Here is a 14,886-nt window from a genome sequence, read left to right as displayed (position 1 = left end):
AGGAGTTCAGCCTCACACTACAGGACCAAACACTGGAGGAGTTCAGCCTTACGCTTCAACGCTCTTAGTTGTTGTGGAAATGCACCTGATATTGTGTTTACTTTGTGTTTACAACGTCATCTGGCTGAGTACACCTTTAACAGGCAGAGAAGACTGTCCTGTACTGCAGTGGTGCTCAACCCTCTCCTCGGAGACCCCCAGACCTTATCCAATGTTGCAGTAGCCCTGAACTAGCTCACCTCATTCAGCAGGTCAAGGGCTTGATGAGTAGATGATGATTAGTTGAAGTGAAACTAAAGGAGAGTGTTATTACTGTTTTCACCAGGTTATTTCTTAACGAATATATATATATATATATATATATATATATATATATATATATATATATATATATATACATATATATATATATCAATATAATAAATGAATACATGAACATGAAATTCAACCAGCAGCATATGAAGGCATATTCAAGTGAGAGACAGAACATATTAAACACCACCTCTTTAAGTCCTCAACACCAAAACATTAGTATTTAATAAGCATACATGTTGTTACTGTGCTAGAGCAGTTGTATTGTACATTATATTGTCTAACGTTGTACAGTATATTGTTTTGTACTGTATTGTCTAGTATTGTCTAGTATTGCATTCAATGTACTGTATTGTATTATACTGTATTGTATTGTACTGTATAGTATTGTATAGTACTGTATTGTATTGTATTGTACTGTAATGTGTAGTATTGTATTGTATTGTAACGGTACACATATATTATCGTCATGAGGCAGTGTTAAAGTGTTCTTATCAGACAATCAAACATCTGATCAAAACAAACATTACTGAACATGAACCTCAATCTGTATTATAAATATTATAATAATATATGACATCTTACATCTCCAAATATGCTTTCTTTTTGTTGCATATTCAACATTACAATGTAAGGGCATGTTTTAATAATATCCATAATAACTTACCGAATACAGAGCAATAATATCCCTGCACCCAACAGACTGGAAATATCACAACTCTTATACGGAAATATATATTTAATATATTTAGTAATAGTATTGAATATATACTTTCATCAATACATACTTTAATCTCCTATACCTTCCCTCCCAAAAAACAACCTCTTTCTATCACAGTTCAAGGTCAAATATATTAATACAATCTTCTTTTTATTTTATTTTTTATAAACCTTTGAATATATATTTTGTTGTGTCGCTGGTATGTCTATAATGTTCTTATCATCTGTTCAGGTTTCTTACGAATCTTCATCGTCTTTTTACGTCAGTCCTTCCATATACTTCTTCAAGGGTCCTAAAACGCAGTGAGGCCTTTTTGAAGTCTTTACTGTGCTTCCGGTGAGGTTTGGGATGCGTCCCAAATCACACCCCATTCCCTTCATAGAGTACTACGGCACATAGAGCTCTGGTTAAAGTTAGTACACTACATAGGGAATATAGTGCCATTTGGGACACGTCCCCTGTGATAGCACATACAGTGGCTTGCGAAAGTATTCACCCCCCTTGGCATTTTTCCTATTTTGTTGCCGTACAACCTGGAATTAAAATTGATTTTTTGGGAGGGTTGTATCATTTGATTTACACAACATGCCTACCACTTAGAAGATGCAATATATATATATTTTTTGTGAAACAAACAAGAAATAACACACAAAAAAACAGAAAACTTGAGCGTGCATAACTATTCACCCCCCCCCCCCTCCCCCCCCCCCAAAATCAATACTTTGTAGAGCCACCTTTTGCAGCAATTACAGCTGCAAGTCTCTTGGTGTATGTCTCTATAAGCTTGGCACATCTAGCCACTGCAATTTTTGCCCATTCTTCAAGGCAAAACTGCTCCAGCTCCTTCAAGTTGGATGGGTTCCGCTGGTGTACAGCAATCTTTATTCATACCACAGATTATCAATTGGATTGAGGTCTGGGCTTTGACTAGGCCATTCCAAGACATTTAAATGTTTCCCATTAAACCACTCAAGTGTTGTTTTAGCAGTATGCTTAGGGTCATTGTCCTGCTGGAAGGTGAACCTCCGTCCCAGTCTCAAATCTCTGGAAGACTGAAACAGGTTTCCCTCAAGAACTTCCCTGTATTTAGCGCCATCCATAATTCCTTCAATTCTGACCAGTTTCCCAGTCCCTGCCGATGAAAAACATCCCCACAGCATAATGCTGCCACCACAATGCGTCACAAAATTAGTACACTACATAGGGAATATTGTGCCATTTTGGGACACGTCCCCTGTGATGAACAGGAAGAGGAGGAGCTGTCTGGTTCCATCTCCACATTGGATTGAATCTCTAATGTAGGGCACTACTTTTGTAGGGCACTACTTTTGTAGGGCACTATGTTTGTAGGGCACTACGTTTGACCAGAGCCTGAAGTACATGAAGAATAGGCTGTCATTTGAGATTTTACATAACTCCATCTATCTCATCATCGCTCCACTTGCCACCCTGTCTACATAACTCCATCTATCTCATCATCGCTCCACCTGCCACCCTGTCTACATAACTCCATCTATCTCATCATCGCTCCACCTGCCACCCTGTCTACATAACTCCATCTATCTCATCATCGCTCCACCTGCCACCCTGTCCACATAACTCCATCTATCTCATCATCGCTCCACCTGCCACCCTGTCTACATAACTCCATCTATCTCATCATCGCTCCACCTGCCACCCTGTCCACATAACTCCATCTATCTCATCATCGCTCCACCTGCCACCCTGTCTACATAACTCCATCTATCTCATCATCGCTCCACCTGCCACCCTGTCTACATAACTCCATCTATCTCATCATCGCTCCACCTGCCACCCTGTCTACATAACTCCATCTATCTCATCATCGCTCCACCTGCCACCCTGTCCACATAACTCCATCTATCTCATCATCGCTCCACCTGCCACCCTGTCTACATAACTCCATCTATCTCATCATCGCTCCACCTGCCACCCTGTCTACATAACTCCATCTATCTCATCATCGCTCCACCTGCCACCCTGTCCACATAACTCCATCTATCTCATCATCGCTCCACCTGCCACCCTGTCCACATAACTCCATCTATCTCATCATCGCTCCACCTGCCACCCTGTCTACATAACTCCATCTATCTCATCATCGCTCCACCTGCCACCCTGTCCACATATGTACAGGATAGCGGACTACTTCTTCAGACCAAAGCATTACACTATATTACACCTCTCCTAACCTGAACCATCGGTACCGGAAATATAAAACTGACCCAGGATCAGAATCTTCTTCACAAACTTCACCAACTTCCCAACACTAGGATTGTACAATTCTGGCCACTTTTCCTAAAATTCCCAGGTTTTCCAGAAATCCTGGTTGGAATATTCCCAATGTGCTGCTCATCGTCCCCTTCTGATTCCCAGAGCTTTACAACCAGGATTTCCGGGAAAAAACTTGGCATTTTTGGAAGGTTACTGGAATTTCACAACCCTCTCCCCCCTCTCTCTCTCAGCACTGTTCCTCCCCCAGGGACTCCGAGTTCTCTCCCAGGTCGATGGAACCTGAGTGCCCCCTCATCTTCCCTTTCCCTGGTACTCCAAGCAGCCCGGACCCCACCAGGCCTCCCCCAACACCTCCAGGACCCCCAGGCAGCCTTCCTCCCCCGTGCCCAGGGTAGACCTCCATGGAGCTGGAGATGGACTGGAGGGAGCGGTCCCTGAAGTAGTGGAAGGCATCCTGGTCGAGGTAGTTCTGCTCCTCCCTGAGACCCTGCTCGAACAGTTTGCGCTTGTGCCGGAACTCGATGACCGTCTTGGTGTAGGAGTTGAGGGTGGTGACGGAAGCTGCCATGCAGCAGGTGAAGGAGCCCCACGCCAGGCTGAGAGAGAGAGAGAGAGAGAGAGAGAGAGAGAGAGAGAGAGAGAGAGAGAGAGAGAGAGAGAGAGAGAGAGAGAGAGAGAGAGAGAGAGAGAGAGAGAGAGAGAGAGAGAGAGAGAGAGAGAGAGAGAGAGAGAGAGAGAGACTGAATAGCTCTTCCTCCTCGTGTGTGTGTGAGCATGTGTCCCAGACAACAGCTGTCTTCTCTAGCTCTAGACGTGGAAGGTGGAAAGTCAAGGAGAATCTAAGGCACACTCATTAACCAAGGCAGCGTCCCAAATTATACCCTATGCCCATAAGGCGGAGTGATAAAACTCTGGCCAAAAGTAGTGCACTATGTAGGGAATAGGGTGCCATTTGGGACGCAGCGCCTAGAGAAAACAGCCATATGTGTTGGTGTTTATAAATACGGGTGGGTTGATATGGACACAACGGTCGGTCGTCAGCTGGTTTCTAGATGGAGATGTTGCTTGTGTTCCGAGATGGGAGTTGGACAGTATAGAATGGCATGGAATGAATAGAACTTCTAGAATGCTCAGTACATTCTGGAATCACTGGTTTATATACTACACCATTTGTTGCTGCTTTTTGACTGTGACACCAGTGTTTCACTGGAGAAATGTACAGTCAGTAACCACTCATATTCAGACTCTGATATGTCATCACTCTTACCAAAACACACACACACACAGACACTATGAGTACTGACCAGAAGGACCAGCCGTAGTCCCAGGAGTGGGGTCTCCAGTCTTCAGGACCCAGACTCACTGTGATCTGGAACACCTGGGTGTACATCATGTGAGCCACCATGCCTAGCAGACCTGAGGAGACGCACACACAGAGGTTAGACACACATACATACACACACACACAGAGGTTTAAACACACACACATACACACACACACACACACACACACACACACACACACATACACACACACACACACACAGAGGTTAGACACACACACACACACACACAACACACACAGAGGTTAGACACACACACATACACACACACACAGAGGTTTAAACACACACACATACACACACACACACACACACACACACACATACACACACACACACACACACACACACACACACACACACATACACACACACACACACACACACACACACACACCACGCACACACATACACACACACACACACACACACACACACACATACACACACACACACACACACATACACACACAGAGGTTTATACACACACACACACCACACACACACATAAACAGTTACATAACAAACTAAATCCTCCCCTCACCTCCATTATAACTTAACATTAAACTCATAACTCACACTAGACTGATTCATCTGTATGACCTGTCATATATTACATTATATATGGTAATTCCTCAAAAACCACACTGCCATCTGTATGACCTGTCATATATTACATTATATATGGTAATTCCTCAAAAACACACTGCCATCTGTATGACCTGTCATATATTACATTATATATGGTAATTCCTCATAAACACACTGCCATCTGTATGACCTGTCATATATTACATTATATATGGTAATTACTCATAAACACACTGCCATCTGTATGACCTGTCATATATTACATTATATATGGTAATTACTCATAAACACACTGCCATCTGTATGACCTGTCATATATTACATTATATATGGTAATTACTCATAAACACACTGCCATCTGTATGACCTGTCATATATTACATTATATATGGTAATTCCTCACAAACACACTGCCATCTGTATGACCTGTCATATATTACATTATATATGGTAATTACTCATAAACACACTGCCATCTGTATGACCTGTCATATATTACATTATATATGGTAATTCCTCATAAACACACTGCCATCTGTATGACCTGTCATATATTACATTATATATGGTAATTACTCATAAACACACAGTACACATTAAGTAACATTGATATAGATACTCATTAAGAGGACAACGCTATGTGTTACTGGATTACAACACCAACATGCAGCTGCTGTTTTATGCGTATAATATGAAGTGTTTGTGTGTATGCATTTGTGTGTGTGTGCCGGTAGACAAATGTAATAATCTCTGAATGTGTCCCAAAATGGCATCCGATTCCCTATGTATTCCCTATGTAGTCCCTATGTAGTCACTATGTAGTCCCTATGGGTCCTGGTCTAAAGTAGTGCACAATGTAGGGAATAGGGTGCCAGCTGTCCTGCGGCTAGAGAGGGGGGGGGGGGGGGGGGGGGGGGGGGGGGGGAGAGACTCAGAAAGAGAGAGAGAGAGATACAGAAAGAGAGAGAGAGATAGCCAGAGAGGAGAGAGAGAGACAGAGACAGAAACACAGAAAGAGAGAGAGAGAAAGAGAGGTGTAGAGAGAGAGAGAGAGAGAGAGAGAGAGAGATAGAGAGAGAGATAGATGTGTTTGTGTGTGTCCGTGTGTGTGTGTGTGCGTGTGTCCGTGTGTGTGTGTGCGTGTATGTTACCTGAGAGCACGGTGAAGACAGCAGCGAAGGCGTTGAGTTTAAGTCCGTCGATGACGTTGCTGGAATGGAAGAGCTCCAGACACATGAGACTGAACCCAACCACCAACAACATGATGTAGAGTATCTCTGATACCACCGACAACCACAGGACCCCTGGGACACACACACACACACACACACAAATAATGAAACATAAAAGAAAAGTGATCATTTTCAGATAAAACTATACTAAATATTATCACGTCACCAAATAATTGATTAAAACACACTGTTTTGCAAAGAAGGTCTACAGTAGCCTCAACAGCACTCTGTAGGGTAGCACCATGGTGTAGCCGGAGGACAGCTAGTTTCCGTCCTCCTCTTGGTACATTGACTTCAATACAAGACCTAGGAGGTTCCTCAACCCTTCTATAGACCTATGGCGATTATGACGATCTCCGGCGGGCGTCCTCAACCAATCAAAGCTTTTGCAGTATGAGCTAACATGCTGTCCATCCAATCAGAGAATGAACCTAATACTAAGTATGTTTTAGAAGCTTGGTGAGTTGGTGACATTGTTAGATAGATTTTGAATTGAGATAGTGAATAGTGGTAGTTGAGCATTTTGGGGATATTTTTTAATTCAAATTAGTTTCTTCAAACTGCAGGATACGGAGGAAGTAGACTATATATTGTTTTCTTGGTTTTAGAACTTTCTTTTTTTGTTGAGTTAATGCAATTTATTTCAATTTGCCTTGCTAACTTTAGTAGCCACTAATTAGCTAGCTACCAGAGTGCAGTTTTCTCTGCCAGAGTGGCTAACGCTAACGACAATGTAGTGGATTTTTTGTTGAAGAACCCCTTTCATTGCCCACATCAGATTCAAGCTTCTGGGAAAAAAGCTGCATGGATCATGAATTGGATGAAGGTCTGCGTCTGGAGGAGGTAAGAAGAAACAGGGATATTCTCAAGCAGCTTATCGACACTACTGCATTAAGATGGCCTTTAGGATGGTTAGTTGCTGAGCACATGGACGTTTCTACTGTCTTCTCTGGGATGTCGAAATCAATTCAGATTGATTGTCAACTCTCTCCTGACAGGAACTGAAGCCATGTCTCATCTGCCCTCTCATCCACTGGTGCATTTCCCCTAGCTTTGGGATGAGGGTTGAATACATCTCTGACACCTTGGGGCAGATCAGGATACATTTCCCTAGCTTTGGGATGAGGGTTGAATACATCTCTGACACCTTGGGGCAGATCAGGATACATTTCCCTAGCTTTGGGATGAGAGTTGAATACATCTCTGACACCTTGGGGCAGATCAGGATACATTTCCCTAGCTTTGGGATGAGGGTTGAATTCATCTCTGACACCTTGGGGCAGATCAGGATACATTTCCCTAGCTTTGGGATGAGGGTTGAACACATCTCTGACACCTTGGGGCAGATCAGGATACATTTCCCTAGCTTTGGGATGAGAGTTGAATACATCTCTGACACCTTGGGGCAGATCAGGATGCATTTCCCTAGCTTTGGGATGAGGGTTGATAGGTTGTACTCTGCTGCTTCTCCCGACCTCATGAAAGACAGTGAACCAAATATATGACTTGTCAGTCAGTATTTTAATGACAGAAACACAAGACATGCATCCCAAATGGCACCCAATATCTCTCTACGTGGTGCACTACTTTTGACCAGGGTCTACCCTAGTCCATTTTGACTTTAACCATACAGGTCAAAGGTAGTGCACTATATACGGAATTGGGTGCCATTTGGGAGGCATCCAAGGAGCCAGGAGAGAGAGGGCTCAGTCTGTCAATATACCCTAAGTAGCTGAGACACCGATAACACATTTACTATCTCTGAATTAATTACATTAACAGGAGACACTGTGTGTGTGTGTGTGTGTGTGTGCGCGTCTGTGTTTGTGCGTGCGTGTGTGTGTGTGTGTGTGTGTGTGTGTGTGTGTGTGTGTGTGTGTGTGTGTGTGTGTGTGTGTGACAGAGCTTTTGAAAGTAACCAATCCAAGATAATTAGTTCTGGGGGAATTGCATGTGAATGTAAAAAAGTATTCTTCTTGTTGTTGTTTATAAAGCTCTCAGGTGGCGTCTAGGTGTCAGGAAACAGGTGGCCACATTTTACAAACCTCCTAGACAACAACAGCCATGGAAGAAGAAAACTATGACAGGGAAACGTCAAAGTGAAATAGACAGAATACACCAAACAGCTTGCTGATCCCAGACCAGATTCTATGTAAACGGTGACAGTTGTTGATATTAAATTAAATAGCTAAATAACAAGGAAGTAGAAAAGTAAAACGTTTACTCACTATAGGGACCCTTTTATTCTACTAGGACACCCTCTCTCACTATAGAGACCCTTTTATTCTACTAGGACACCCCTCTCTCACTATAGGGACCCTTTTATTCTACTAGGACACCCTCTCTCACTATAGAGACCCTTTTATTCTACTAGGACACCCCTCTCTCACTATAGAGACCCTTTTATTCTACTAGGACGCCCCTCTCTCACTATAGAGACCCTTTTATTCTACTAGGACACCCCTCTCTCACTATAGAGACCCTTTTATTCTACTAGGACGCCCCTCTCTCACTATAGAGACCCTTTTATTCTACTAGGACACCCCTCTCTCACTATAGGGACCCTTTTATTCTACTAGGACACCCCTCTCTCACTATAGAGACCCTTTTATTCTACTAGGACGCCCCTCTCTCACTATAGAGACCCTTTTATTCTACTAGGACGCCCCTCTCTCACTATAGGGACCCTTTTATTCTACTAGGACACCCCTCTCTCACTATAGAGACCCTTTTATTCTACTAGGACGCCCCTCTCTCACTATAGAGACCCTTTTATTCTACTAGGACGCCCCTCTCTCACTATAGAGACCCTTTTATTCTACTAGGACGCCCCTCTCTCACTATAGAGACCCTTTTATTCTACTAGGACGCCCCTCTCTCACTATAGAGACCCTTTTATTCTACTAGGACACCCCTCTCTCACTATAGAGACCCTTTTATTCTACTAGGACACCCCTCTCTCACTATAGAGACCCTTTTATTCTACTAGGACGCCCCTCTCTCACTATAGAGACCCTTTTATTCTACTAGGACGCCCCTCTCTCACTATAGAGACCCTTTTATTCTACTAGGACGCCCCTCTCTCACTATAGAGACCCTTTTATTCTACTAGGACGCCCCTCTCTCACTATAGAGACCCTTTTATTCTACTAGGACGCCCCTCTCTCACTATAGAGACCCTTTTATTCTACTAGGACGCCCCTCTCTCACTATAGGGACCCTTTTATTCTACTAGGACGCCCCTCTCTCACTATAGGGACCCTTTTATTCTACTAGGACACCCCTCTCTCACTATAGAGACCCTTTTATTCTACTAGGACACCCCTCTCTCACTATAGGGACCCTTTTATTCTACTAGGACACCCCTCTCTCACTATAGAGACCCTTTTATTCTACTAGGACGCCCCTCTCTCACTATAGAGACCCTTTTATTCTACTAGGACGCCCCTCTCTCACTATAGAGACCCTTTTATTCTACTAGGACGCCCCTCTCTCACTATAGAGACCCTTTTATTCTACTAGGACGCCCTTCTCTTTTGTGGGGAGAAACTCATTCTGATTGGCTGGGCCTGTCTCCCCCATGGCAGTTCCCCAGCTCAGTCATGTGAAATCAATAGATTAGGGCCTAATTTATTTATTTAAATTGACTGATTTCCTTATATGAACTGTAACTCAATAAAATCTTTGAAATTGTTGCATGTTGTGTTTAAACAGAGATGACCTTAGTGTAGAGATGAAAGCAGTATTAAACAGAGATGACCTTGGTGTAGTGATGAAAGCAGTAGTAAACAGAGATGACCTTAGTGTAGAGATGAAAGCAGTATTAAACAGAGATGACCTTAGTTTAGGGATGAAAGCAGTATTAAACAGAGATGACCTTAGTGTAGAGATGAAAGCAGTATTAAACAGAGATTACCTTAGTTTAGAGATGAAAGCAGTATTAAACAGAGACGACATCAGTTAGCAATATTGATATCTCTCTTGCTCATCTCATCTTGTTCAGTAAAAACACACTGGTACTCAGGAGCCTCTAGACCAACCAACACACACACAGACACACACGTTATAGACACACACACAATATTGAAACGCACACACATTGTTGAAACACACACACACACCTCTGAGTCTCTACAGCAACCATCACCCCAGCATTAACCAGCAGCTAGCTCAGCATGCTCTCCCTCACAGCACCGTCTCTGACTTAAATCACACACACACACACACACACACACACACACACACACACACTCATGCACATGCGCACGCACAAACACACACACTGTTCAAACACACAGATGAAACACGCACGCACACATTCACTATCTTTAAACACACACACACACATTGTTCAAACACGCACACACACACACACATACACACACAGTATCCATCTCTCTCTCTCTCTCCCTCTCTCGCTCTCATTTCTCTCTCTCTCTCTCTCTCTCTGAGTGCCTGCTCTGTCTACATACCCTGTTGATATCTGTCCTGGATTGAAGAAGTAGCTTGTTGTTACAGTTCATATAAGGTTACAGTTCATATAAGGAAATCAGTCAATTTAAATAAATTCATTAGGCCCTGATCTATGGATATCACATGACTGGGTAGGGGAACTGCCAGGCCCAGCCAATCAGAATGAGTTTTTCCCCACAAAAGGGCTTACAGACAGAAATACGTTTTTTCTGCGTATGGAACATTTCTGGGATTTTTTTTATTTCAGCTGATGAAACATAGGACCAACCCTTTACTTGTTGTGTTTATATATTTATTCAGTGTACATGGTTGTCAAACTACACACCACAGGGGAGATAAAACCGCTTGTATCTGCGTCCCAAACGGCAGCCTATATTCCCTGTACAGTGCACTGCTTTTGACCAGGACCCTGATCAAAAGTAGTGCACTATATAGTGAATAGGGTGCCATTTGAGACTTAACCGTAGACTCCACAGAGAGTTTCCCTAACACATCTTCTCTCTGCCCACAATTACTGTCTGAGAAAAAGATCCTACAGATAGAGAGAAGAGAGAGAGAGAGAGAGAGAGAGAGAGACATGGAGAGAGAGAGATGGAGAGAGAGAGAGAGAGAGAGAGAGAGAGAGAGAGAGAGAGAGAGAGAGAGAGAGAGAGAGACATGGAGAGAGAGAGATGGAGAGAGAGAGAGAGAGAGAGAGAGAGAGAGAGAGAGAGAGAGAGAGAGAGAGAGAGAGAGAGAGAGAGAGAGAGAGAGAGAGAGAGAGAGAGAGAGAGAGAGAGAGAGAGAGAGAGAGAGAGAGAGAGAGAGAGAGAGAGAGAGAGAGAGAGAGAGAGAGAGAGAGAGAGAGAGAGAGAGAGATGGAGAGAAACACAAACATGCCTTGAGGGGCAAAAACCTGACAGGGAAAAAAAGTTAGTACAAAAAAAATATATATATATTCCTTCCAATTCCGTGTTCTACATCTTGAATGAGCCTGAGCTTTTCAGCGGAGAGTATATTCATATTCTATTGGAATTTCATGAGTTCTACTGTTCTACAGACGGAACACCACAAGAGACGTTTGGAATGCAGCCCAGGAACAGGAGGATTCATTAAATGGTGAATCTCTGTCTCTCATTACAAAATAATAGACTGCCTGTTTTAAGCCTAATTAGCCGTCGTGTGCGTCCTAATAATATCTCCTTTCTCCTGAAGTGTGCATTCATTGACTACTCCTGACAAATTTTGTAAGTATTGGATTGGTGTAGGCATTAGCTTCAGGGAGTTTCCATATAGACCTACCCAGGGGTGTCATGCACTCCAAAAATCTGAGGGGGCACAAAGTTTGTGAGGATGGCTGGGGGGGGGTCTATATGGAAGTTGGAGAATTTGTCATTTTCTCAAACACCTGAAACAGCTTTTTTAGAGCCATAATCATTATGCTTCATTCTATGTAGAAAATCTTATTTTTTTGCATATCTAAGTATACTCCTGACTGGGGGTTCTTTTGTTAAAGAAACTAAATATGCTTCTCTGCATTTCTGCTCAAAAGACTGTAAGGAATGTGAGTCTTATTCAGTACATTTAGTTATTGCTTGCTGTTTGAAAGTCTACCAACCTTACCAGCAGGCATGCCAGATAGTTAAATTTTTTACATTTTAGCAGACGCTCTTATCCAATTAGGGTTAAAGTGCCTTGCTCAAGGGCACAATGACAGATTTTTCACCTAGTCTGCTCGGTGGATTAGAACCAGCGACCTTTCGGTTACTGGCACAACGCTCAATAACCGCTAAGCTACCTGCCGCAAGCAAGCTACTCTAACTTGATTGACAGTCTGAAATGGCTTCTTGGTAGTTAGTTATGAGATTGGGAACCTATCTGGGCCGGCTAAAGTCAACTTGCTAGGTCGCTAGTTGTATCACAGAGAAACAACCACAACAAAACAAAACAAAACAAATATTATTTTATTTTATTTCAAACTGGACAAATCTGAGGGGGCACATGATGCCTCTGGACCTACTACTACTAGTAATTTTCTTTCGAATCCATGAAGGGAAGTGAACAAGTGCACACTTTGGGAGAAAGGAACGATTATTGACATGCATCGCGTGTGATGAAGTGAGCCTATGCCCAACTGTTGGAAAAGCATTCCACTTTAAGCCGTACACTCCACAGAGCTGAGCTTTACGGAAGAGTTGCCAGAAAAAAAGCCATTGCTTAAAGAAAAAAATAAGCAAACACGTTTGGTGTTCGCCAAAAGGCATGTGTGAGACTCCCCAAACATATGGAAGAAGGTACTCTGGTCAGATGAGACTAAAATTGAGCTTTTTGGCCATCAAGGGAAAACGCTATGTCTGGCGCAAACCCAACACCTCTCATCACCCCGAGAACACCATCCCCACAGTGAAGCATGGTGGTGGCAGCATCATGCTGTGGGGATGTTTTTCATCCTGGTCAGAATTGAAGGAATGATGGATGGTGCTAAATACAGGGAAATTCTTGAGGGAAACCTGTTTCAGTCTTCCAAAGATTTGAGACTGGGACGGAGGTTCCCTTCCAGCAGGACAATGACCCTAAGCATACTGCTAAATCAACACTTGAGTGGTTTAAGGGGAAACATTTAAATGTCTTGGAATGGCCTAGTCAAAGCCCAGACCTCAATCCAATTGAGAATCTGTGGTATGACTTAAAGATTGCTGTACACCAACGGAACCCATCCAACTTGAAGGAGCTGGAGCAGTTTTTCCTTGAAGAATGGGCCAAAAATCCCAATGGCTAGATGTGCCAAGCTTATAGAGACATACCCCAAGAGACTTGCAGCTGTAATTGCTGCAAAAGGTGGCTCTACAAAGTATTGACTTTGGGGGGGTGAATAGTTATGCACGCTCAAAGTTTTCTGTTTTTTTTGTCTTATTTCTTGTTTGTTTCACAAGAAAACATATTTTGCATCTTCAAAGTGGTAGGCATGTTGTGTAAATCAAATGATACAAACCACCAAAAAAATCCATTTTATTTCCAGGTTGTGGGAGGCAACAAAATAGGAAAAATGCCAAGGGGGGTGAATACTTTCGCAAGCCAACTGTAGGGCTATCTTCTGTATACCACCCCTACCTTGTCACAACACAACTGATTGGCTCAAACGCATTTAAGGAAAGAAATTCCACAAATTAACTTTTAATAAGGCACACCTGTTAATTGAAATGCATTCCAGGTGACTACCTCATGAAGCTGGTTGAGAGAATGCCAAGAGTGTGCAAAGCTGTCATCAAGGCAAAGGGTGGCTACTTTGAAGATTCTCAAATATAAAATATATTTTGATTTGTTTAACACTTTTCTGGTTACTAGATGATTCCATATGTGTTATTTCATAGTGTTGATGTCTTCACTATTATTCTACAATGTAGAAAATAGTAAAAATAAAGAAAAACCCATGAATGAGTAGCTGTGTCCAAACTTTTGACTAGTACTGTATATTATTCTTGAGTTATTTTGTAAGCAGTAAGCTACCGTAGCTTTATATTCCAATAATGCCCAGTTCACAGGGGTCTAAAGTACTTAAGTAAAAATACTTTCAAGTACTACTTAAGTAGTTTTTTGGGGTATCTGTACTTTACTTTACTTTACTATTTATATTTTTGACGACTTTTACTTTTACTTCATTAAGAAAATCATGTATTTTTTACTCCATACATTTTCCCTGACACCCAAAAGTACTCGTTACATTTTAAATGCTTAGCAGGACAGGAAAAGGGTCTAAATCACACAATTATCAAGAGAAAATCCCTGGTCATCCCTCCTGCCTCTGATCTGGCGGACTCACTAAACACACACGCTTCATTTGTAAATTAAGTCTGGAGTGTTGGAATGTGCTCCTGGCTTTCCGTAAATAAAACAAAACAAGAAAATGTGTAATTTACCTCAGAGTGAAACATTGTTTAGGTGCACGTGTAATCATAACACTCACGAGATAGAAGTTCTG

At 42.5% G+C, this 14,886-nt stretch overlaps 1 protein-coding gene across 1 annotated transcript; it reads right to left on the bottom strand.

The window, feature by feature from the left end:
• Nucleotides 1–3,515: 3,515 nt before the first annotated feature.
• On the bottom strand, nucleotides 3,516–6,513 carry LOC311121834 (germ cell-specific gene 1-like protein; the record flags this gene model as incomplete). Its single annotated transcript, XM_084196277.1, has 3 exons — nucleotides 6,375–6,513; nucleotides 4,594–4,705; nucleotides 3,516–3,885 (listed from the first exon to the last, which is right to left on the bottom strand). The coding sequence occupies exons 1-3, from the start codon at nucleotides 6,484–6,486 to the stop codon at nucleotides 3,516–3,518; spliced, it is 594 nt and encodes a 197-aa protein (XP_084052403.1). The 5' UTR covers nucleotides 6,487–6,513.
• Between the last annotated feature and the right edge of the window lie 8,373 nt (nucleotides 6,514–14,886).

This window comes from Coregonus lavaretus (assembly GCF_964263955.1).
Source record: "Coregonus lavaretus genome assembly, contig: HAP1_SCAFFOLD_6410, whole genome shotgun sequence".
NCBI classification, from domain to species: domain Eukaryota; kingdom Metazoa; phylum Chordata; class Actinopteri; order Salmoniformes; family Salmonidae; genus Coregonus; species Coregonus lavaretus.
The sequence above is the reverse complement of the archived record's forward strand: the minus strand, read 5'-3'. Positions and strand labels throughout refer to the sequence as shown.